At 36.9% G+C, this 21,745-nt stretch overlaps 2 protein-coding genes across 2 annotated transcripts; one reads left to right on the top strand and one right to left on the bottom strand.

Annotated features, from left to right (window-relative positions):
- Positions 1-46: 46 nt before the first annotated feature.
- On the bottom strand, positions 47-1,566 carry CHAT (acetyl CoA:(Z)-3-hexen-1-ol acetyltransferase). The gene is made up of 2 exons (XM_021956313.1): positions 1,108-1,566; positions 47-511 (listed from the first exon to the last, which is right to left on the bottom strand). Exons 1-2 carry the CDS (start codon positions 1,564-1,566, stop codon positions 47-49), a joined length of 924 nt encoding a protein of 307 aa, XP_021812005.1.
- Positions 1,567-12,890: 11,324 nt separating this feature from the next.
- Positions 12,891-14,530, top strand: LOC110755180 (putative transcription factor bHLH086). The gene is made up of 5 exons (XM_021956352.2): positions 12,891-13,458; positions 13,708-13,815; positions 13,941-14,006; positions 14,096-14,161; positions 14,252-14,530. Exons 1-5 carry the CDS (start codon positions 12,949-12,951, stop codon positions 14,372-14,374), a joined length of 873 nt encoding a protein of 290 aa, XP_021812044.1. The 5' UTR covers positions 12,891-12,948; the 3' UTR covers positions 14,375-14,530.
- The last annotated feature ends 7,215 nt before the right edge of the window (positions 14,531-21,745 follow it).

The raw sequence follows: 21,745 nt of genomic DNA, 5'->3' as shown, positions 1-21,745 counted from the left end.
CTCAACAGGCTTTGAAACCAAAGCCAAAACCCCTTCAACACCCTCCTCATTTTTGTGCCCAACAACTGAAGAGAAGCCTCGTGGTGGACTGAGGGCTCATTAGGGTTCTAGTCCTTGCCCTCCACAGACACCCCGCTATTGCATGGAAGGCGGGGCTTTTCTGGGAGTAAGTTTGGTTCTTCAGAGATGATATGTCGGCCTGAGAGAGGAAGACTGAAGTTTGAGCAAGAGACTTGAAGTCAGTTTCGGTGTAGGCAGCGGTAGGATCTTCAGGATCATGATGGGATGATGATGTGACGTCATATTCATGGTGGGGGTAGGAGATGGTGGGAGGTGACCTTGGGTGGAGGGCTTGTCTTCTCCAAGCTGGTAACAATGAAGGAGCTGCTTGAGTTGGGTTTAAGCAGAATTCTGAAATGGCTTTTATCAAGATGTAGGCGCCATAGGCATCACAGATGCAGTGGTTCAATGTGTATGCCAAGACAAAGCCTCCACATGCAAGTCTTGTGACCTGCAAAAGTTTGATGACACAATTAATTAATTTTAACAAAAAAGAAGTGATCCAATTTGGAGCCAACTGTTTTTTCTCATCATCAGCAAGCGTATTACAGCAGCAAAACCAACTAAAAGGTGTTTGATCATTTCAAGTTAATGAAATGCATAGCTCTGGTTAGTTAAGGTAAAGAATCCAACGCATCTACCCTTCCCTTCACTTTCAAGTTATCAAATTCTTTTTTTTTAATTAATTCAGGTATGAATTACATCTTGAATCATATCTTAATAGAAGTGAGGCCTGTCGTAAATGGGATCTTTATGACTTCGCTCATTAATAATTGAATGGAAAAACTGGTCTAGTCGTATATTTTGTCTCTTTTCAATGTTGAAAGATGTCCTAAATTCGAATCCTTCTGTCACAAAGGGAAACAACTCATTATTGCGTCGTCTTTAAAGATATTCGTCGGTGACTTTTCCTGCCTACTCCTAAAAGAATTTGAATTGTGAAAATACATATATATAATATTTAGAATACTCAGCTAATTAAATAGATGGTTAAAGTTTTAATCAATTGATTACGTGGTCAATGGAGTCTGAATAGTCATCACAAACCTGCATGCGAAGCAAAGGTGAATCAGTGATAAGAACACTTCCCCACAAATCATCCACAAGCAAACTCTCCCATTGAGGAAATGGTGGCTTCAGTCCACCATCAGCTTCACGCAGTTGTGCCAATTTGATATCAGCATTGCCTTCACGAAAAATCACTCCCTCACCACAACAGTCCACAACGAGCTTGCCCTTATCAGCATGCCGGAGCCGCCCGGCCACGGGGTAGTAGTAAACAAGAGCCCTGGCCAAGGCCTGTTTTATCATCCCAACTGGGTCTTGATCATGAGTATATGATGAGGCTGTGCTTGGGGGATAGAAATGCACAAAAGGTATGTGGTTTCTTAGGCCTTTTTGGTCATCAATGTTGGACAAATATTTGAATTCTCTTGGGGTTGGTTTCTCTGGTCGAATCAGTTCTGGTCTGCTGACTTGCACAGTGAATTTGAGCATTGGTGCCATTGTTTGATGATCTGCAGTGGCCTGTTTATAGAATGGTTTGGACTGGAGGGAATGAGGCAATGGAGCTTCTTTATATAGTGCATATGAGAAGTGTAGCTCCTCATGCTAGTCATTTCAAACGGTTAGCTGATGTGAAATTATTGCAAGCGCACAATTCGCACAAGTAATACAGTTATAAGTGAAGTGTCGTTCCCATGAAGAGTGATTTAATTTACTAAGCCGATTGTGATTAACCCAAGACTTTATTTGAACAATTGAATGATGAGATTTGATTGATTAATTAACTAAAACAATGAATAAAAGCAAGCGTAGAAAAATAAAGTAGTGAGATTCAAGTTATAAGAGAACTAGAGCTTCCGATTTCACCATAGTCAATTCTACCCAATTCCCTTAGCATGTTAATCCTAATTATTCTCCATGTTGACAGTCGATTTTCCCTACTTTATTCGATACTAACTGCCATGACAAGTAAAGGCAAATAATATTCACATGACAAGTAAAGGCAAACAATATTCACATGAGATATAAGGAGATAAATTTGTATGTAGTTTTGGTGTGGGAAGTGAAGAACATGGCTAGGAATTTATATAAAAAAATTCTGAATTTTTTGGTTTTTTTTATAAAAAAATTTGGGTATTTAAATTAGTCGTTGATGTCATGCTGATATCAGCAAACCTAGGCAGCAGCTCAGGCAAATCTTGCCTTTGGGCTTGCCCAGGCTGATGGAGCCCACTCCTTGCCTGAGCTGGCCTTCATTGTTGGAGTTGGGTTTTGGGGACTAGGGGGCCTTCTGCCCGTGCTGGCCTGCACGGGTTGAAGTGCTCTAAGGCCCTCACTATAGAATTCTTGATATATATATATATACTTTTAGAATGAATTCTTGATATTAGGTGTACTAGAATGACATAAATTTCTTGTAAAAGATGAGCTCTACCCTAACACGCATAAACAAAAATTAATAATAATAAAAAACATAACAAAAAATAGAAATTAATTAAAATAATTATGAAAAGTGATGCTCATTTCTCAGAAAATTGTTCATCGTACTAAAATTTTTGACGTGGCATGCTTCTACTAATATATAGTTCTTGTAGTTGCAACTTCTCTATCCCACCCAAACTAACCTAATCTTTCTTTTTCTTTTTCTTTTTTTGGTAATGCAACTAACATGATGAGAAAGAATAAGTATTGCTAGGAGACTATTGCGTGGAAGTTTTATAATAGCTGACTTCTGGTGAGATCAAGAAACTCTCTAGTTTCATTTTTGTGAAATTATTTTTGTCTCAACGATAAGGTGTGGTGTGGTTGACAAACTGAAACCTCTAGCTGGCGAGCTACCTAGTGCTTAAATAGCAGGGGTTTGAAACCCGTTGGAAGCACTTTGTGACCAGGGGCAAGCCGAACCCCGAACGGAGATTAATCCCACCCTTTGAGTGTGGGGACACCTCGTGGTATTTTTTTTAATTTTAAAAAAACATGTTTTGTGTGTCTGTGAGCAGGGACAAATCCAAGATTTCAAAACTTAGTGGGCTAAATTTACCTTACGTACGCAGGAAATTTCAATAGTGAGAGTCATATCGCACCAAGTTGGACTTTACAATGTAGAATAAAAAAGGAAAAACAAAGGAAAAAAAACAAGAGAAAACAAAAAAAATTGTGGTTTCCTCATGGTGAGAGCTAATAAACTCATGGGGTCATGACTCATGAATTGTGGTTTCCACGATGGCCTTTCTTAGTTCCTCACAAATCTCAATTAGTTGTAACATCTGGCGCAAAGAACGATAATATATGTACTGACAAGACATGAACAAGAGGGATATAGCTCGTTATATCTTCTTTTGTATATCTCTCTTCTCATGTGTCTATCTCTCTCCTCACATGATATATCACGTGAGAAGAGTGATAGACACAAAAAGATATACACCACATTGCAAATAACTTAAAAAAAGAGAAGAAATAGCCTAAAAATGGCCATACATATGTGCAATTTCACAAGAGAATTTGTTGGTCATTATTTTGATGATAGAGTTGATTGAACTTTCAAAATTGAGGCAAGATTTTTTATTCGTGTTACTTCCAAATACATAGTCCCCCCATAATATACTAGACAATTTCATAAAAAGATAATTTCCTTATCAATCACTTGTTAAAATGAAACTTTAGCATCACTCTTCAATGAATATGAATTGTAAATCTTTCACCACAGAAATTTTGTGTTCAAACCACTATATTTGGTAATGTGTCATACAATCTGATAAGAAAAAAAACAAAGAAAAAAAAAACTTCAGCAAATTTCTGTTTGGACTTTTATTTTGTTGGGCCGAGGTAAGTAACAGAAAAAAGGTATTTTTTTTGCTTTGTTTTTTTGTTCTATACTTTCTCTTTTGTTGTACAATAGTGGGGCCCAAGGCCCGAACAACATACAACTAACTCGAATTATAGAAGAAGTATTAAATGCCCATACAATTCTGGCGTGGTGGATTCCCTTTTGTCTGAGCGGCAGGCATATTAGGTGGAGTCATTCTATATTGATGGCTTTATATATATCCTTTAGGAGAGGTTTTATATCTTAATTGTTGGATTAGATTAATTAATTTGATTTAATAGTTAAGAGATAGAGCCTCGTCTAAAGGTCATATATAAGAGCATTTCCACCCATGGTATCATGGCAAAAGGGCAAGGGCAAGGGCAAGTAAGGGCAGACACTATTCATATAAATAGTTACTGGGCTACCCATTGCCATGACAAGTAGGCAAACAATATTCACATGAGATATAAGGAGATAAATTTGTATGTAGTTTTGGTGTGGGAAGTGAAAAACATGGCTAGGTATTTATAAAAAAAATTCTGAATTTTTTGGTTTTTTTTTAAAAAAAATTTGGGTATTTAAATTAGTCATTGATGTCATACTGACATCAGCAAACTTAGGCAGCAGTCCAGGCAAATCTTGCCTTTGGGCTTGCCTAGGCTAATGGAGCCCACTCCTTGCTCGAGCTGGCCTTCACTGTTGGAGTTGGGTTTTGGGGACTAGGGGGCCTTCTGCCCGTGCTGGCCTGCATGGGTGGAAGTGCTCTAAGGCCCTCACTATAGAATTCTTGATATTAGATGTACTAGAATGACATAAATTTCTTGTAAAAGATGAGCTCTACCCAAACACGCATAAACAAAAATTAATAATAATAAAAAAAACATAACAAAAAATAGAAATTAATTAAAATAATTATGAAAAGTGATGCTCATTTCTCAGAAAATTGTTCATCGTACTAAAATATCTGACGTGGCATGCTTCTACTAATATATAGTTCTTGTAGTTGCAACTTCTCTATCCCACCCAAACTAACCTAATCTTTCTTTTTCTTTTTCTTTTTTTGGTAATGCAACTAACATGATGAGAAAGAATAAGTATTGCTAAGAGACTATTGCGTGGAAGTTTTATAATAGCTAACTTCTGGTGAGATCAAGAAACTCTCTAGTTTCATTTTTGTGAAATTATTTTTGTCTCAACGATAAGGTGTGGTGTGGGTGACAAACTAACACCTCTAGCTGGCGAGCTACCTGGTGCTTAAATAGCAGGGGTTCGAAATCCGTTGGAAGCACTTTGTGACCAGGGGCAAGCCGAACCCCGAACGGGGATTAATCACCTCGTGGTATTTTTTTTAATTTAAAAACAAAACATTTTTTGTGAGTTTGTGAGCATAGACGAATCCAAGATTTCAAAACTCAGTGGACTAAATTTACCTTACGTATGCAGGAAATTTCAATAGTGAGAGTCATATCGTACCAAGTTGGACTTTACAACATAGAATAAAAAAGGAAAAATGAAGGAAAAAAAAAAAAAAATATATAGGAAAAAGAAACTGTGGGTAAAAGCTCAATTCGTAGTAGATCCAAACCATAAAAAATAAAAAAATAAAAAAAGAGAAACAAAGGAAAAAAAAACAAGAGAAAGGCAGAAAAACAAAAAGAAAAAGGAAGAAGAGAGAAATGAGGAAAAGAAGAAAGAGATAGAATTGAAGAAAATAAGAAAAAGAGAGAACACGGGTATTGAATTTTTTTTTTTAAATGCATGGGCTAGAGAGAGAGACTACATGGATATTGACAACTAAAAAACGGGCATGGGCTATAGCCTATACAGCCCAATAGCTGAATTCGTCCCTGTTCATGAGTTTAAATATGTTTAGTAACAGTTGTTGTTTTTTTGTTTTTTCTATAAAGAGAAATAGTTTCCAAAATAAGGATAATTTTTGAAAAAATAGTTTTAGGAGGCTTTAATTTTTTCAATTTTCAGTTTTTTTTTCCCCTTAATTTCTCATTAACCAATTTTACGTACGCTACTACACATGCGTCGCACTCTAGGCCCAAAATCCGATATATGGCTTATGAAATTGTATAATGTGCCTCAACTTTCGAGCATGATTATGGACTCATACCCATCCTTGGAACTAGTGGTGGACCCAAACTTTTGTTCATGTGTGGGCGTAAAAAAAATTTAATAGCTAACTCCTCCAAAGTCTAGGTTGTGCGCCAAAATCTACAGCTTTTAGAGCAAGTCCACCCCAAAAGGCTAAGGCAAGGCAAGGGCTACCACTATTCACGTGAATAGTGGCAGCCTTGCCTTTTTTGGTTCCACCCCAAAATGCTAGGGCTGCAAGAAAAAAAAAGATTATGCAATAAAATATAAACAATTTAGAAATGTAAGAAATAAAATGATTATGCAAGAAAAAATATAAATATGGAAGAAAATATAAGAAATTTACAAATGCAAGAAAGAAAAAAAAAGGATTACAATTTACAAATATTGGAAGGAGAAGAGTTTGTATGAGGATATGGTGTGGAAAGTGAATAAAATTGTTATGTATTTATAGGGAAAACATCCATAATGTTTTGGTATTTTTTGAAAAAAAAAAGTTTGAAATTTTTTTCTATTATTTTCACTTTCTGACGTCAGCGTGTTTGGGCTGCAACCCAGGCAAACTTTGCCTATGGGCTTGCCAGGGTTGGTAGGACCCATGGCTTGCTCAGGCTCCTACTCACGCGCTAGAGGGCTTTTGGGCTCACAAGGGGGGCCTTTTGCCTGATTTGCTTCAAGCGGTGGACTTGCTCTTATGTATTGGCTTATTGTCATCAATAACATATGGTTTTGGACCAAAGTCTAAGGCTTTTTGTATTGGACCACATGTTTATCAAGTTTGGGCCCTAATATTTTCAATATGGGAGAGGTTTTGGGCTAAAATCTTGAAAGTTTTACTTATTTAGTGGGCTGAGTGGGAGCTGGACATGCAAAATATTGGCCAAGTATCTAGCTAGATGAGTGAAGAAAAAAATTTAAGTGTTGCGAGCTGCCCACACTAGGCATATAGGTCCGCCAATGCTTGGAACCCTCAGGTAGGCACTGGAACATCCATACTCTTTGTAACATGCATTTTCATTCAATGACCTCAACTTCACAATTGACCTAAAAAGGAATTTCATTTCTAAGTCTTGTTTAAATAGGTATTATTTCAAATTTACATTATAACTGAACCAAGTCAAAACTAATACGAGCTAGGACTCGCCACCTTTTGTGAGCACCCACCCTTTATCCTTAGACCATCCCACAATGACTATTAGACTCGTTCATGTGGTACTAAGGCCCGCATGCAGGGGCGGATCTACATAGGGGCAAGAGGGGTCAATTGACCCCTGCAAGCCCGGGATTTGTCATTGGAGGCGAAGATGTTGACCCCTGCAAATTGTCCACAAACTGCTTGATGAAATGCTCCAAAGGGCACAGCACACTAGCACAGTAGGTTACCTTATTTCCATTTTCAACATTTAAGTAAATGTCTTTGTCCTTTTACTTTCATTTATTTTTATATTACTCCATTTACTTAAGTTTACAATGTAAATAAGGAAGTACCCCCCATTTGGATTCAAATAAAAATACTAGAAAATTAAATTCCCACCAAATCAAAATATGAAAAATCGGTTTTAGTACAAAATACGATTTAGGCTAAAAATGATGGCTTATTAAGTCAATATATACTTCATACTAAAATCCCATAAAATCAAGTTTTCTTATTTGATGTGTAAGGAATAAAAGCCGCCAAAAATTATCTTGAGAAAATGATTATTCCGAAAAACCATTTTTCATACTTAGCCAATATTTTTACATAAAACCATTGTTATTCCGAACATCTAAGGATTTTTACCTAAGGTCAATCTAGGTAAAAAGCCTTAGATGTTCAATCCACAAAGAGTTTTACAAGAATAACCTAACTCTTAAGTATTGAAGAAATATTTGCTTGAATAAGCTCCCCTTAAGACAGTACTCATAAGGATCCAAAGTTTGAGAGATAGAGCCCGAAAGAAATGCAGATAAAGCCCAAAATCAAAATGACGACATACCTCAAAAATGAAGTAAATGCCCTAAAATGAGCAGGATTGCGCTAATATATGCCAGCTCTTATGTCGAATAGGAAGGGATGCCTTAAGAGGCGAAGAGGATTGCCCTAATTTTTGGGTTTATTATCACATTCTTAGATATATTTCTGGTTTATTGCAGTGTGTGTCTATTTTTGGAAGTTGATGCAGTTCTCTTTGATAATGAACATAAGTACTTTGTATGGTTTTATCTATTAACTATGAATTAGAATATTATCGTTTCATTTCGATGAGTCTATTTTGTATAGAATTTTTTTAACCTTTTACATGTTGACCCCCGGAATTAAAATTCCTGGATCCACCACTGCCCTCATGTGCACCCTTGACCATGGACTCGCCCCTATGGACCCTCGACCCTTCCTTGTGACCCCAAATCCATCATTCTAACTCTTAGATTCGCCACGAGCGCAAATATAATGCCATGCACAAACGAGTCAGTTCCATGCTTAATTTGGTGACTCATTGACTCAACCCAGTGACCATGAGACGTAACTCGATGACCCCATAATCTTCTTGGTGATCCCACAACTCAACTCATATACATAAAAAATAATTGGTCATCTTTAGCATTCTCACATATCAATCTAGACACTGACATGCATATCTCTATATTTGGTTACATGTCTTCATTATGAACACCAGGAATTCAATCGATGTGGAATTGTGGACCGAACCTTGTAGTTTATGCAGACAATTGTAAGAACTCATCGTGATTAGTACAATTAAGCTCAAAATGTAAGAGTTTAACTAAGTCGAAAAGACATTCTTAACTAGCTAGTGCTAGGTCCGGGTACGTTGCGCTAACCATAGGTCGAGGTGAAACCCTAATCAGAAAACATTAAGTCGATCTTACTTGCCTTCAAGCCTAAACGGATTTTACGTGCCTTAAAATTCGGTTTATATTTGGGATTCAAGGCTTTCGACTCTAAATGGGCCTTACGCACCCTAAACTTGTGACCATTGAGCAGTCTCCGAGTCAATGCAATATGATGGCTCTTGTCGAGCGACATGGAAAAGGCTTCGAATTCGCGAGATGTGTTAGCGTGCTTCGGTCAATGACCTGACAATGCATCAACTCCTGTCAGGCCTTGTTAGCGTGTCTGGGCATTGTAGCATGTGTCACTTTTTTGAATTTTTAGGCATTTCCTAATTTCTCCAAACTTCTAAAATTTGCTAAAAATATACCTCCCATCTCCAGAAAAATTCTACTGACTCCGATTCACTTTACTCTTTTCTATCACCTCCATTTCTCCCAATGACCCCAAAATTTTGCCAAATAAATTTCTAACGTCTCCAAATAATTCAACTTCATTTTCAACGATTTCAAAAGGCCCATAAGCCTCATACTTATCACCACTTTGAGCCAAAAAAATAATTTTTCACACAGATGGCTCCAATGAATAATACAAAGATTTTTCGGGGCTCATAGGAATTCTATGTTGAGAAGGTTGAGAGGAGTGAGATTGCTTAAGAGTTAGTGATTGAAGAGGCTATTTCATCTTCATTATAATCTTATTTCTTTTGCCACAGTATAATGTTGTCATGATCGCCAATCGGGGACATCGCCTATTTTGGGGTGAACCTCTTTCAATATTGGGAAGAGAAGTCACTAGATTAAGAGCTAGTTGGTATATTCTTGTGTTGTTTGGTTGTTGTTTTCTGCAAACTATTTTCTCTTTATTATTTGTGTGATCTTGGACTACGAATTTAATTATTATGAAATTTCTAACATTGATGTGTTTGTTAATATATGGGTCTAAGATTAATCATTTGGAATTAACATGCATTTTTATGTTTATGTTAGCATTTGGCTCACTATCAGCCGTGTATTCAACTTCAAACAGGCGTATTGTAATTTATATAGGTCTCAATGAGGCGCTCAAAACCTCATGTGAGACAATTCGCATACTAAATATTTCCTGGTATGTTTATATGATGGAGATGAAGATAAGGTAGTTTAATCTTCAACAAGGATTGGGACCAGCTCTGATCTAAAACATAATTAAGAATCATTAGGAACTTAAACTGCCAGGGGGGTTCAATAAATAGTCTACTAAGAGCCTAAGCTGTTCCAGAATTAGGATGACTTTACTAATTTTAAGTGATTATCAATATCAACTGCAAAAATATCCACTAATGTAGTAGTTCGGAGTATTTACTCTCTCAGGTAAGATCTTGAGTTCGAGTCCTCTAACATCCATATAGTGTGTGCGAGTTTAGTATACTATCGCCTCTCTCAATAAAAAAGATCCTAAAAAAAAAAATTATCAACCAGCAAGGACATAAGGGGAACTGGCATTAAAATAAATATTAATTAATTGGTTCAAGAGATTATGATCTGTTGTAATAAAGAGAGGTTCATTGAGACCAAAAAGAAAGAGAGCGTTTCAAGGTAAGGAACAACACAATCTCTCCTTGAGACAAGGAATTTCTCTTTTTTCAATGCCAGCTTCGGGTTTCCCTTTTTCCTCCGTTGTTTTTGTCAAAGACACAACATGCATGTGGATATATCGAGATGATCTTGAATGGGTTGCAGAAGATATAAATATATATATACTCAACTGTCTTTGACAAGCAGCCAAATGTTCAGTGCATGTAAATATTCTTTACATGTTATTTGACTTCAAGAAATGATTAATTTAATTTGGATTCAACTTTGAGTTGGCTCAATAAAATTTTCAGTTTGGTATAAAGTGGTACAAAGACTGGTTAAGTACTTAATGCTCTCTTTTTGTGCTCATTTTGGTCTGCCTGCAAAGTTCTATAATGTGTGATAAGGGAAGTGGATGTAAGATGAGATTAAAACTCCCATGCTAGTACTTCTTTTGGGGACTTATGATGAGGTTTGAAAATCTATATAGAGGAATTAATTGAAATTAACTGATCAAATTTTAAAGCCTAAATATCATTTTTAAATTCCACCTGGTCAACGAGGTCTAGCCCAGTGAAAAAGGACATTGACTTGTAGACCAAAGGTCTCACATTCGAATCCTCACGGCATAATAATTGTGTGTCTATGTGAGAAATCCCCCTCCCCTAAGTTAGACTATCACTTGTACTCCAAAAATTCAACCTAAACATGTGCTATTTCCGAATCCCATGACAATTAATTGGACTTAAGCCACATTAAAGCAAAACCCCGAGCTCGATCCGTAATTGAAACATCGGCTATTGATCCGAACCTTGGACTTGAGACCGAGCACTTGGGTCCTAACTCCTAGGTTCAAAATCTTTAGTTTATGAACTTAGGTCATCAGGTTCGCACATTAGAGGCTCGAGAATGTGTATAAGATTGCATTATTATGTTTGATAATGTATTCATGTATATATTTTTCACGACGAGGGAAAATAAAACTCTTGACTAGCATGGATATGCTTGTTCTCATGTACGGGAAATGCATTTTATTGCATTTTTTAACCAACTAATTCACATTATAAACTAATATAAAATACTTTTTTATCCTTAAAAAACTCCTAGTACTATTGTTTATGAGGGTATTACTAAAACACTCAAGAAATTTTGATTCCTAATACTATACAAAAGGAATGAGAATATAGTGTAGGATTCATAGTGTAGTTTGCATTCCCTACAAGCACGGTTGGCCATGAAGTGGCGAGATTGATTTACTTCTTTTTCCGAAGTTACAAAATGGGAGAAAAACTTTCCTGGCACGGGGTGTCGGGTCAGCAATCCACCTCAGTATCCCAAACCACTTACATGCTGCCCGCTATAAGTAATTTTGGTAATTAAGACCAGAAACAAAAAAAAAAAAGTTGAAGAAGTGCAGGCCTGGGAGAACGAAAAGAAAGAGGAAAAACAAATCAAAATAACTTACAACTAGCAGCATTTAAGTGGCTTAGGTTACTGAAGTGGATTGTTGACCTAACACCCCGTGTCAAGTAAGTTTTTATCACATCATATGGAAGATATAGTTGCGGTGATTTCTTTTTTCAGTTTGTTCCAACAACGAAAAGAAGTGCTCTGGTTAGATCAAGTGAGATTCCTAGTTTAAATTTCAAACATGACATTCAAAATATCAACACCTACCCTGCCTAGAAATGAACATATAACTTTAATTACATTCTCATAAAACTCATTATGCAAACCAAATAGGCCCCACGTCAGCTAAAATAACCAGACACAACCCTAATTTAATAGCCATGGCCCATGCAATAACTGTATTTGAATGACCAGCTAAGTATAACACGCATGTAGAGACTAGAGAATGGAGAATGTAAAATACAGTATTCAAACACATAAAATACAGCCACAGTCCACGTGCCGATGTGGATGTGGGAGAAGGAAAGCAGGCAGGAAGCTGCGTTAAAGTAGTGGTCCAGGTTCCGGAGGTGAAAGAGAGGAATCTGAGCGACGTGGGATGGCGAAAGATCCGGCGACCCTTCTGCTGCATGCTTAGCTCTTCTAATCTTCCAATCTTCTTCTATTTCTATTCACTTCTGCCAGCTAACAATCCCAATACTAATTAATTAATTATTTAATTATTAGTATGCAAGTTCATATACATCTCCAGAATATTAATTAATTTGTTCACTTTTCTTGTTCCCATGAGCAGTATAACTAAGACTTGCTAGCTACTTTCAGTGTCACACATTTTAATAATTCATTTTTGTTTAAATAAATAATAATGCAATCAGACCCATAACCAATAATATAATAATAACCCACTAGTGTAGTGGTTTAGAGCAAGTGTTTCCCGATGAAGGGTCCTGGATTCCAGTTCTAGCATCCTTGTAGTGTGTGTGAGTTTAATAAAGGTTCTCAAAATAAAATTATATAATAATAACAATATTTATATAATAATCTTTTCAGTCTGGATCCCTACAAATAGGGCTTCTACCTATGTGTCATTCTGCATATGCATGCCTAGCTAATTAACTACTTGAGCTAGTTTAGTTTAGCTTATAGACATTTCAAGCTCATTTAATTTCTCTCTCTCAATGGCTCTAGCCAAGGATATGAGAATGCCTATAGACTCATGCACTCATGAGTCTCTTCAAGTTTCATCTGATCTTTCTAATGGTTTTGTGTTTAGGGCCACATCTAATTACCATCAACCTGATCATCAGGTAGCCCACTCGGTCATAAACTTCAAAAGTAGTGGGTACAATAGTTTCTTCCAGAACAGTGAATCTTTGCTTAGTTTTGAGAAAAACAGTAAGCAGAACATTTTGAAGACCAGCAATGACAAAGATGAGCACTTCAATTGTGATGATGATTTGCATCATGGTAATTACCAGTGGAACCACACGGCTAGCGTCAGCGATCCGCGGCTCTCGGGGGATTTCAATTGTTTTCAGACAGCAAGCAATTACAGCTCCATACCCAACACCTCAAAAGATGACCATGGAGATGAGGCTTATGGGTGGTTATACTCTGAAGCCATTGTAGTTGCAGATGGCTTCCAGGAACCCGAATCACAAGAAGGCTTCCACAAGCGTCCGCATACGGTTAGCACTTACTTTTCTTCTCCTAATTTGTTCAGCAAATTATTAGACAATTTAGCTTTTGTATGTCATATTGTAAAACTGCTAATCTCCGTTATAGATCAAGTTTATATTAACATCATGACAACAACAGTTTAGACATATCGAAGAGAAATTAATCATCCAATCAATCTTATATTTGGTTTTTTATTTATTTTAAAGTTAGTACCAAATCTATATCATGGTCTTGATATAGAAGGAATTTGTTCACAGGGAGAGACCATGCAACCTTTAAAGAAGCAATGCACTAATAGTGGTACTAAGAAGCCCAAACCCAAGTCATCAAGTTCCTCGAAGGACCCCCAAAGTATTGCAGCCAAGGTTTGCTTCAGTTTCACTTTAACAGAATGATCAGATTTTGATACATATATTAGATTTGGTTGGTTGCAGCTCAAGTAAAATCTAAAAAAATGGGATTTAATAGTGAAAGAATGTTTGTCTTCCAGCATCGTAGAGAGCGGATTAGCGAACGCCTTAAGATACTACAAGAATTGGTGCCGAATGGCTGCAAGGTTGGACTAAATTTCTAAACTTGTAGATCATGACATAAGGCCATCAATGATATGTATATGTGATTCTTAGCATTGTGTTATTTATGCAGGTTGATTTGGTAACCATGCTAGAGAAAGCCATTAGTTATGTCAAGTTTCTTCAATTGCAAGTCAAGGTGTGACATCAACATTTCTCTTTTAATTTTTTTTTTTCTATTGCCTTTAAATTACATACCATAGGCTTATATCGTGAGATCTGAATTCAGGTGTTGGCGACCGATGAATTTTGGCCGGTTCAAGGTGGGAAAGCTCCGGATATTTCTCAAGTGAAGGAAGCCATTGATGCCATCCTCTCATCTCAGAGGGAGACAAGTTCAAGCTCAAAGTAAAGGGCTTGAAAAGGAGGGCATTAGAAGAATAATAAAAAACAAGTTAGGGTAATTACTGCGTAGGCAAAGGAAAAGCTTTGTCATACATGGAAGTTGGCAATGAACTAATAACATTTGTTTTCATTTTTGGTTATACCATGATGCGACCCAATTAAGCTTCTATGATCTATGAAAATATTTTTGCTTACCACTTTAATTATCCAAGATGTATCATTACCGTCCTTCTCAACACTTTATATACGTCGATTTACATAATCCTAGTTAACTCTTTACTTTGTATTTATGAAACTATGGTCATATCAATAGACACGTGTCAAATGTTAATAAGGGTGATAAGAGTACACATTGAGTTAAAATGATGAGAAAAAATGCTCTCATAATCTATACATAATAGATACTGTACTGAGACTGCAATCTAGTCGCATATGCTACTCATACAGACTCCAGTTTGTTTCAATTTCGATCAAACACTTCGATCTACATATTCTGACAATTCGTGCTTCTCGTGAAACATAAACTTTTGGCTTTTCTACAAGGTACAGATGTTTGGTAACGTTTTTCACCAAACCCCTAGAAATTTCAGATGACTTAAGGGGCAAGGGCCATGGGAGCCCAAAGGAAAGGACACCAAAGTCTTATGAGTGGACCATGTGAGGACTCATGATTAAGAAAGGAGGACCAGGAGGGGCCATTCAAGCCCAAATAAAAGACCACTAAAATCTCATGGGAAGTCATACGGTCAAACAACCCCATAGTGTAATTTTGTGATGCGACACTTTTTGGGGAACCTCTATTCCCTGCTTGCGAATACTGTGCTTGTGTCTTGGCTCATTATACAGAGAACACTTGTCCTTTTTTTATGCTCCTCATAAAACAACACACAATCATTTAGACATGCATAAATGTTTTCAAACCCTAATTCAAGACCTCTCAACATCTTTTTGTATGCCTTATAATTTATAAGATTTTAAAAAATAATTAGGTTTAGGAAGCTATAGGTCCCTTTTTCCGACACTCTGAGTGATACTCTGGATCGAGCTGCTCTGGAGAGTGGGAAGATTGTCGGGTCAACATCAATGCCCCGATTGGATTTCTAGCATGCGAAGGGATTCTTTCAACTTCTAAACAAAATTTAAAGTTAGATCAGGTTGAAAAGGACGAGTGAGCTCGGGCTGGACCTTGACGACTTGTTTCTTTTGCCCTAATCGTGGATTGCGTAGGCGTGCCACTATTGGGTATGAGACCAACCCAATAGATCTAGTATATGTAGTGTAGGGTATCATTTTGTTCGATTCGCGCTTGTTTTGGACTTCTGCTCAAGCCATTGTTCTCCAAGGGGGTACTGGCTTGGATAAATTCTTTTCTATGCCTCAATCAAGAAGACTTCAATATTCTTTCATTCGTACGTTGTCAGTTCAATAGATACGAACCATACTTGATCAAACACGAGGGAAACCAACGTTGTGGTTAATGTTACCTTATTTGAGTTTAGAAACCTAACTTAAATCTGAAATGACCCTAGATTGGGTCAAGATTTTAGTCGATTCAAGCCCAATTCGGGCCTAAACTAGCCCTAACTTTCGGACTAACAGAGGCATATTCGGGCCTAGACCTTTATTTTGGGTCCGAATAATAGGCTTGAATAATATAAAGGCCGGAAAGTAAATTATTCTATAAGGATATATATAAAAAAAACAATTAAACAGCAAATATTCGATAAAATAACTAAGACAAACTTAGAGATCTCTCTATCCAATTTCAGCTTGATAGCAAAGAAAAGATAAGAGTCACATATTTCTCCATTTAACTAATTCAAAACACCGATTACAATATAGGAAAAAGCTGGAGATTTCTCTATCCAGTTTGAGCAATACATATGTCTATAACAATTCAAACTGATTATTTAAAAGAAATCATACCATGAGAATGGCAGAGCGACAAAATATAAATGCAGGAGTTTTCAACTGGTTATTTGAATATTAAGTAAGCTTATTTGAAAAGGTCTTGAACTTTTTTCAAGTATTTTCAAGACATTGTGTCTATAGTTTTTGGAGAGAGAGTCCTCTTCTGCTGCTGTGGAGCTTCTATATTTATAGGCAAGAATTCCTAATGATGAAAGCTGAAAGAGGATAGTTGGTTGCTCCCCAAAGTCAGTTGTTGGTCTGTCTTCTTGAACTGGTTTATAGGTGAGAGGACAGAATATCTCAGACAAAACAGTTGGTTATACGAGATGTTTTTCTAACTTGAGTCATTTATAGCTGGAAATCCACTTGGTAATCTGTTTCTTCTGTTCCTGGTGGCTATTATCCAACTCGCTTTTCTTGTTGGGAGAGAAGACAGTCAAGTCGCCATTAATGGTGACAATCCTTGTTCAAACCCTCACGTGGGTAGATGTGTAACGGTTACCAATTTTCTTAACGTTCAGTGTGGAACAAAGTTTAGAGCCTCTTAGTACAATGGGGATGTACTAAGTTTTTACCCACTATTTACCCGTTTAGATTTGTTTCCGGTAATGATAGGGTAAAGTTCCCCATTAATCCAAAGACCATGGTTGGTCAATAAATTAACTTTCTTTGTGTGTCGAGCGTGCCACCGTTAGCAATTTTTCAATTCTAACAGACTTGAGAGTAAAAATAACTTGCGCCCCAACCTATTGACTTTGAACAAACGATTGTGAATTTGGGTGAGGAATATCTCCCAAGTAAGTTCTTTTCTATGCCTTAGATTGGTAAGGACTTCATAATTTATCTAAATAAAACTGGGAAGTAAAGCAAAAGTACAAGTGTTTGAAAATAAAAACAAGTTCAAGGAGAACTGTTTGAAATACAGTAAATGAAAGGAACTGCTAAGTCCGGAAATACATCAAAATATTGGACTTCGAATTCTGCCTGGAATGCCATTTCTGAGACTATTTTAGTCAAGCTGGACTGCACTGGATTGTGTGGCTGGACTGGACTGGACTGGACTGTCAAGCTGGACTGTCAGGCTGGACTGGACTGGCTGCACCTTCAACTAATAAATATTAGCTGGAAATCGATACCAATGTTGAAATTGGCAGAGCTATAATCAAGTTGAGTTGTGAGTGGCTGGGAATTCTGAGCAGAATCTCAAGGATAGCTTTGAAGGTCCTTGGTACCTTTGTTGGCTTCGCCTCTATTGAAGGCTAGAATGATCAGTGAACTGATTGTTTCTTTTGTATTTGTTTTGTTGATTGTTGGGTGTCCTTTTTTCAGCTCTCATCCCTTGTATTTATAGGAATTTTGGTTCCTAAAAATATCTGGAAAATATCAGTTGTGATGAATATCTTTTCCTTGTAACTTGTGAAGAAAATATCCTTCTTTTGAAGGCACATGGATGTTTTGCAGAGATACTGAGCATGCTTTATCTAAGAATTCCTTTTGAATACCTTCTGGCCATTCTTGTAACTTGTGCTTCAAAATATCTTTACTGATGAGACCACACGGGTCTGTAGTTCTCGAGACTTAAATGGCTATAGGAGATAACTTTTGCTTTTACCTTTCTATTGATATGGTCTTGAGTTAATGAAGGTCAGACCTCAAGTTTCAAAATATGTAATCTGGGAACTTGGGAAAGCTATTTTGGCTTATTTTATCTCTTGGAATGATATGGGCTTCTTTTCCAATTTTTGGCAAGTGGAGTCCGAATGGCCAGTTGGGCTGATGAGTAAAAAATAAGTCCAAATGTATTTTGGCTAGAATGGAGAGTTTGGCCAAAAAGTGCAAATTTTGGTACAAACAATGCCCCCAAGTTTTCATGAATTTGGGCAAAATTTATGAAAATTATAGCTTTAGCAAAATTTGCCGATCAGTATGTGGATGGATGAAAAATGCATGGCCATATGAAAAAGTGTAGAATTTGATGCGAATTTGACAATATGCCCCCGAATCTCCGTGAATTCAAGCAAACATACCAAAATTGTGGTGCTATTCGCCCATTTTTTGCGTGTTTCGAGACCATTTTGACCCTGTTCTAGCTGTTCTGTCACTGTTTTGGCTCAGTTCTAGATGTTCTTGCCTCGTTTCAGCTCAGTTCTAGCTGTTGTGGCCGTGTTTTGACTCAGTTTTGGCTGTTCTAGCAGCGTTTTGGCTCAGTTCTGGCTGTTTCGGCAGCGTTTTGGATCAGTTCTGGCTGTTTCGGCAGCGTTTTGGCTCTGTTCTAGCTGTTCTGGCACAAATTCTGCATGAATTTACAATTCTGCCACCAATTCTGCCTGAAATTACAATTCTGCCACCAATTCTGGCTGAATTTATTCATTAGTCTAGCTAAAATAGAGCACTCAAACCTTGCACTGTAGGGGGAGGCCAACCATGTTTCACTCCAAGCCTTGATTTTTTTGCATTTTCAACATGAATCTCATGTTTTTGTAAGGCATGAAGTGATTTAGCAAGAAAAGTGGTGGAATTTTCTTGCTCATTGGGCTCCAAATAAGATGAATTCTCTTGCCCCCAAAGTATGGTTATATTTTGGCCAATCATGGCCTTACTGTCCAACATAGCCGTTGGTGGCCTTGACAAATTGGCTTTGTCACTCATAATCATGTCAATCATTGAATTTTCTATTTCAACCATATTTTGGTCTTCATAGAAAGTAATTTGTGGGTCTTCCCCCCTTGGTTTTTCATCACATTTTCCTTCTTGAATCACCAAACATTCCACAATTTCTTGTTTTTCAACGACTAGAGGAATTGGTGACTCACTTGAAAGAGAAACCTCATCACTTTTTGGCTCTTGAATCACCAAAGTTTTCTCCATTTTTTCTTCCAAAATTGGAAAAATTTGTGACTCACTACCAATGGATAATGAGTTGATCCTGATTTTGTTCTCTTTCTTCTTTTGATGGTGCTTTTGCCGAGCCTTGTCCTCCTCCTTTCTGAACTCTTTAAATTCTTTTTGGAGCTCTTTTAATTCCTTTTGGCGTATTTTCCATTGTTCAGTCAACTGGGTGAGGGCTCCATGGATTTTGATCATGACTTCTAACTTTTCTGTACGCCTTTGGGTTTTAGCTCTTTCTTCATGAATAGCATCAACATTATACATGTTGGAACCAAAATTTGGTTTCACATGTATTATGCCTGAATTTTTATGGAGCTTCTTTGAAACATGGCTAGAAGTAGAACGACATATTGGCTTTTGTTGGCTACTAGAACCACAAAATGGCTCTTTGTAACCATTAAAATAAGTTTGATCGTCATAATTTTCATCACCATAATTTGGCAAATAATCATAATGATTAAAACCATATTCATAGCCACCATGTTGGTTATACTCAACATTATTAATGTTGTAATCATAACCTTGGCTTCCTCCACTACTTGAATAAGTATCTTGAATACATGGAGGTTGTTTCTTACAACCTTGTGGGCTTTTATTCTTTTAAGGAGAATAACTTGTGATGTCCTGGTTGTCTGAGCAAGCTAATTTGTAGCCATCTTGGCTATTATTCCTTTCAGAATAATAACTTTCACTGCTCTGGCTATATGACATGTACCCAAGTTGCCTATTATTCTTTTCAGAATAATAACTTTGGTTATTTTGGCAACCTAGATAAGACCTGCAACCCTGTTCGCCATTTGGCTCATGCTGAATTTGCCACTCATCGCTATCTTCCGAATCATAGTCATCGTAATTCATGCTTCAATGTCCTACCATGATAACCTGTATTTCCAAGCTTGCACTTCCAATATTCATACACCAACAAAATTGTTGGTAATATGCTTATTTAGAAGTCCCACTGGGCGTGCCAAATTGTTTACCCGTTTAGATTTGTTTCCGGTAATGATAGGGTAAAGTTCTCCATTAATCCAAAGACCATGGTTGGTCAATAAATTAACTTTCTTTGTGAGTCGAGCGTGCCACCGTTAGCAATTTTTCAATTCTAACAGACTTGAGAGTAAAAATAACTTGCGCCCCAACCTATTGACTTTGAACAAACGATTGTGAATTTGGGTGAGGAATATCTCCCAAGTAAGTTCTTTTCTATGCCTTAGACTGGTAAGGACTTCATAATTTATCTAAATAAAATTGGGAAGTAAAGCAAAAATACAAGTGTTTGAAAATAAAAACAAGTTCAAGGAGAACTGTTTGAAATACAGTAAATGAAAGGAACTGCTAAGTCCGGAAATACATCAAAATATTGGACTTCGAATTCTGCCTGGAATGCCATTTCTGAGACTATTTTAGTCAAGCTGGACTGCACTGGATTGTGTGGCTGGACTGGACTGGACTGGACTGTCAAGCTGGACTGGACTGGACTGTCAGGCTGGACTGGACTGGCTACACCTTCAACTAATAAATATTAGCTGGAAATCGATACCAATGTTGAAATTGGCAGAGCTATAATCAAGTTGAGTTGTGAGTGGCTGGGAATTCTGAGCAGAATCTCAAGGATAGCTTTGAAGGTCCTTGGTACCTTTGTTGGCTTCGCTTCTATTGAAGGCTAGAATGATCAGTGAACTGATTGTTTCTTTTGTATTTGTTTTGTTGATTGTTGGGTGTCCTTTTTTCAGCTCTCATCCCTTGTATTTATAGGAATTTTGGTTCCTAAAAATATCTGGAAAATATCAGTTGTGATGAATATCTTTTCCTTGTAACTTGTGAAGAAAATATCCTTCTTTTGAAGGCACATGGATGTTTTGCAGAGATACTGAGCATGCTTTCTCTAAGAATTCCTTTTGAATACCTTCTGGCCATTCTTGTAACTTGTGCTTCAAAATATCTTTACTGATGAGACCACACGGGTCTGTAGTTCCTGAGACTTAAATGGCTATAGGAGATAACTTTTGCTTTTACCTTTCTATTGATATGGTCTTGAGTTAATGAAGGTCAGACCTCAAGTTTCAAAATATGTAATCTGGGAACTTGGGAAAGCTATTTTGGCTTATTTTATCTCTTGGAATGATATGGGTTTCTTTTCCAATTTTTGGCAAGTGGAGTCCGAATGGCCAGTTAGGCTGATGAGTAAAAAATAAGTCCAAATGTATTTTGGCTAGAATGGAGAGTTTGGCCAAAAAGTGCAAATTTTGGTACAAACAACAACAGAGCTAGCAAGCATATGACTGATAACAAAAATCCTTTTCCATCTCTCTCTGAAATTGATCGTGGATAAGTTGTCAAACAAAGTAGGGCAAATATTCAGATATGCTCACATCTTTATTTTTCTCCAATATGGAGGTATTTATAAAGAAGTATAACCCTAAATAAAATAGGAAATAAATCCAAATTAGAATAGAAAATAAATATAAATTACAATAGGAAATAAATCTCAATTATAATAAGACTAGATAAATAGGTAAGCAACCAAAATCCTAACTAAGTAAAGACTCACCAATACTCCCTCTTAAGTTGGGGCAAA

This window comes from Prunus avium, chromosome 3 (assembly GCF_965620075.1).
Source record: "Prunus avium chromosome 3, drPruAviu1.hap1.1, whole genome shotgun sequence".
NCBI classification, from domain to species: domain Eukaryota; kingdom Viridiplantae; phylum Streptophyta; class Magnoliopsida; order Rosales; family Rosaceae; genus Prunus; species Prunus avium.
Note: the sequence above shows the minus strand (reverse complement) of the source record. Positions and strands in the feature narration are given on the sequence as shown.

Bases quoted from the DNA above. Each gene is read 5' to 3' on its own strand.
- CHAT (XM_021956313.1), bottom strand. From the start codon at position 1,566: ATGGCACCAATGCTCAAATTCACTGTGCAAGTCAGCAGACCAGAACTG. The intron at 512-1,107 runs GTTTGTGATGAC...AAACTTTTGCAG, and splicing joins CACCTTTGCTTCGCATGCAG to GTCACAAGACTTGCATGTGG.
- LOC110755180 (XM_021956352.2), top strand. From the start codon at position 12,949: ATGGCTCTAGCCAAGGATATGAGAATGCCTATAGACTCATGCACTCAT. The intron at 13,816-13,940 runs GTTTGCTTCAGT...TTTGTCTTCCAG, and splicing joins CCCAAAGTATTGCAGCCAAG to CATCGTAGAGAGCGGATTAG. The intron at 14,007-14,095 runs GTTGGACTAAAT...TTATTTATGCAG, and splicing joins TGGTGCCGAATGGCTGCAAG to GTTGATTTGGTAACCATGCT.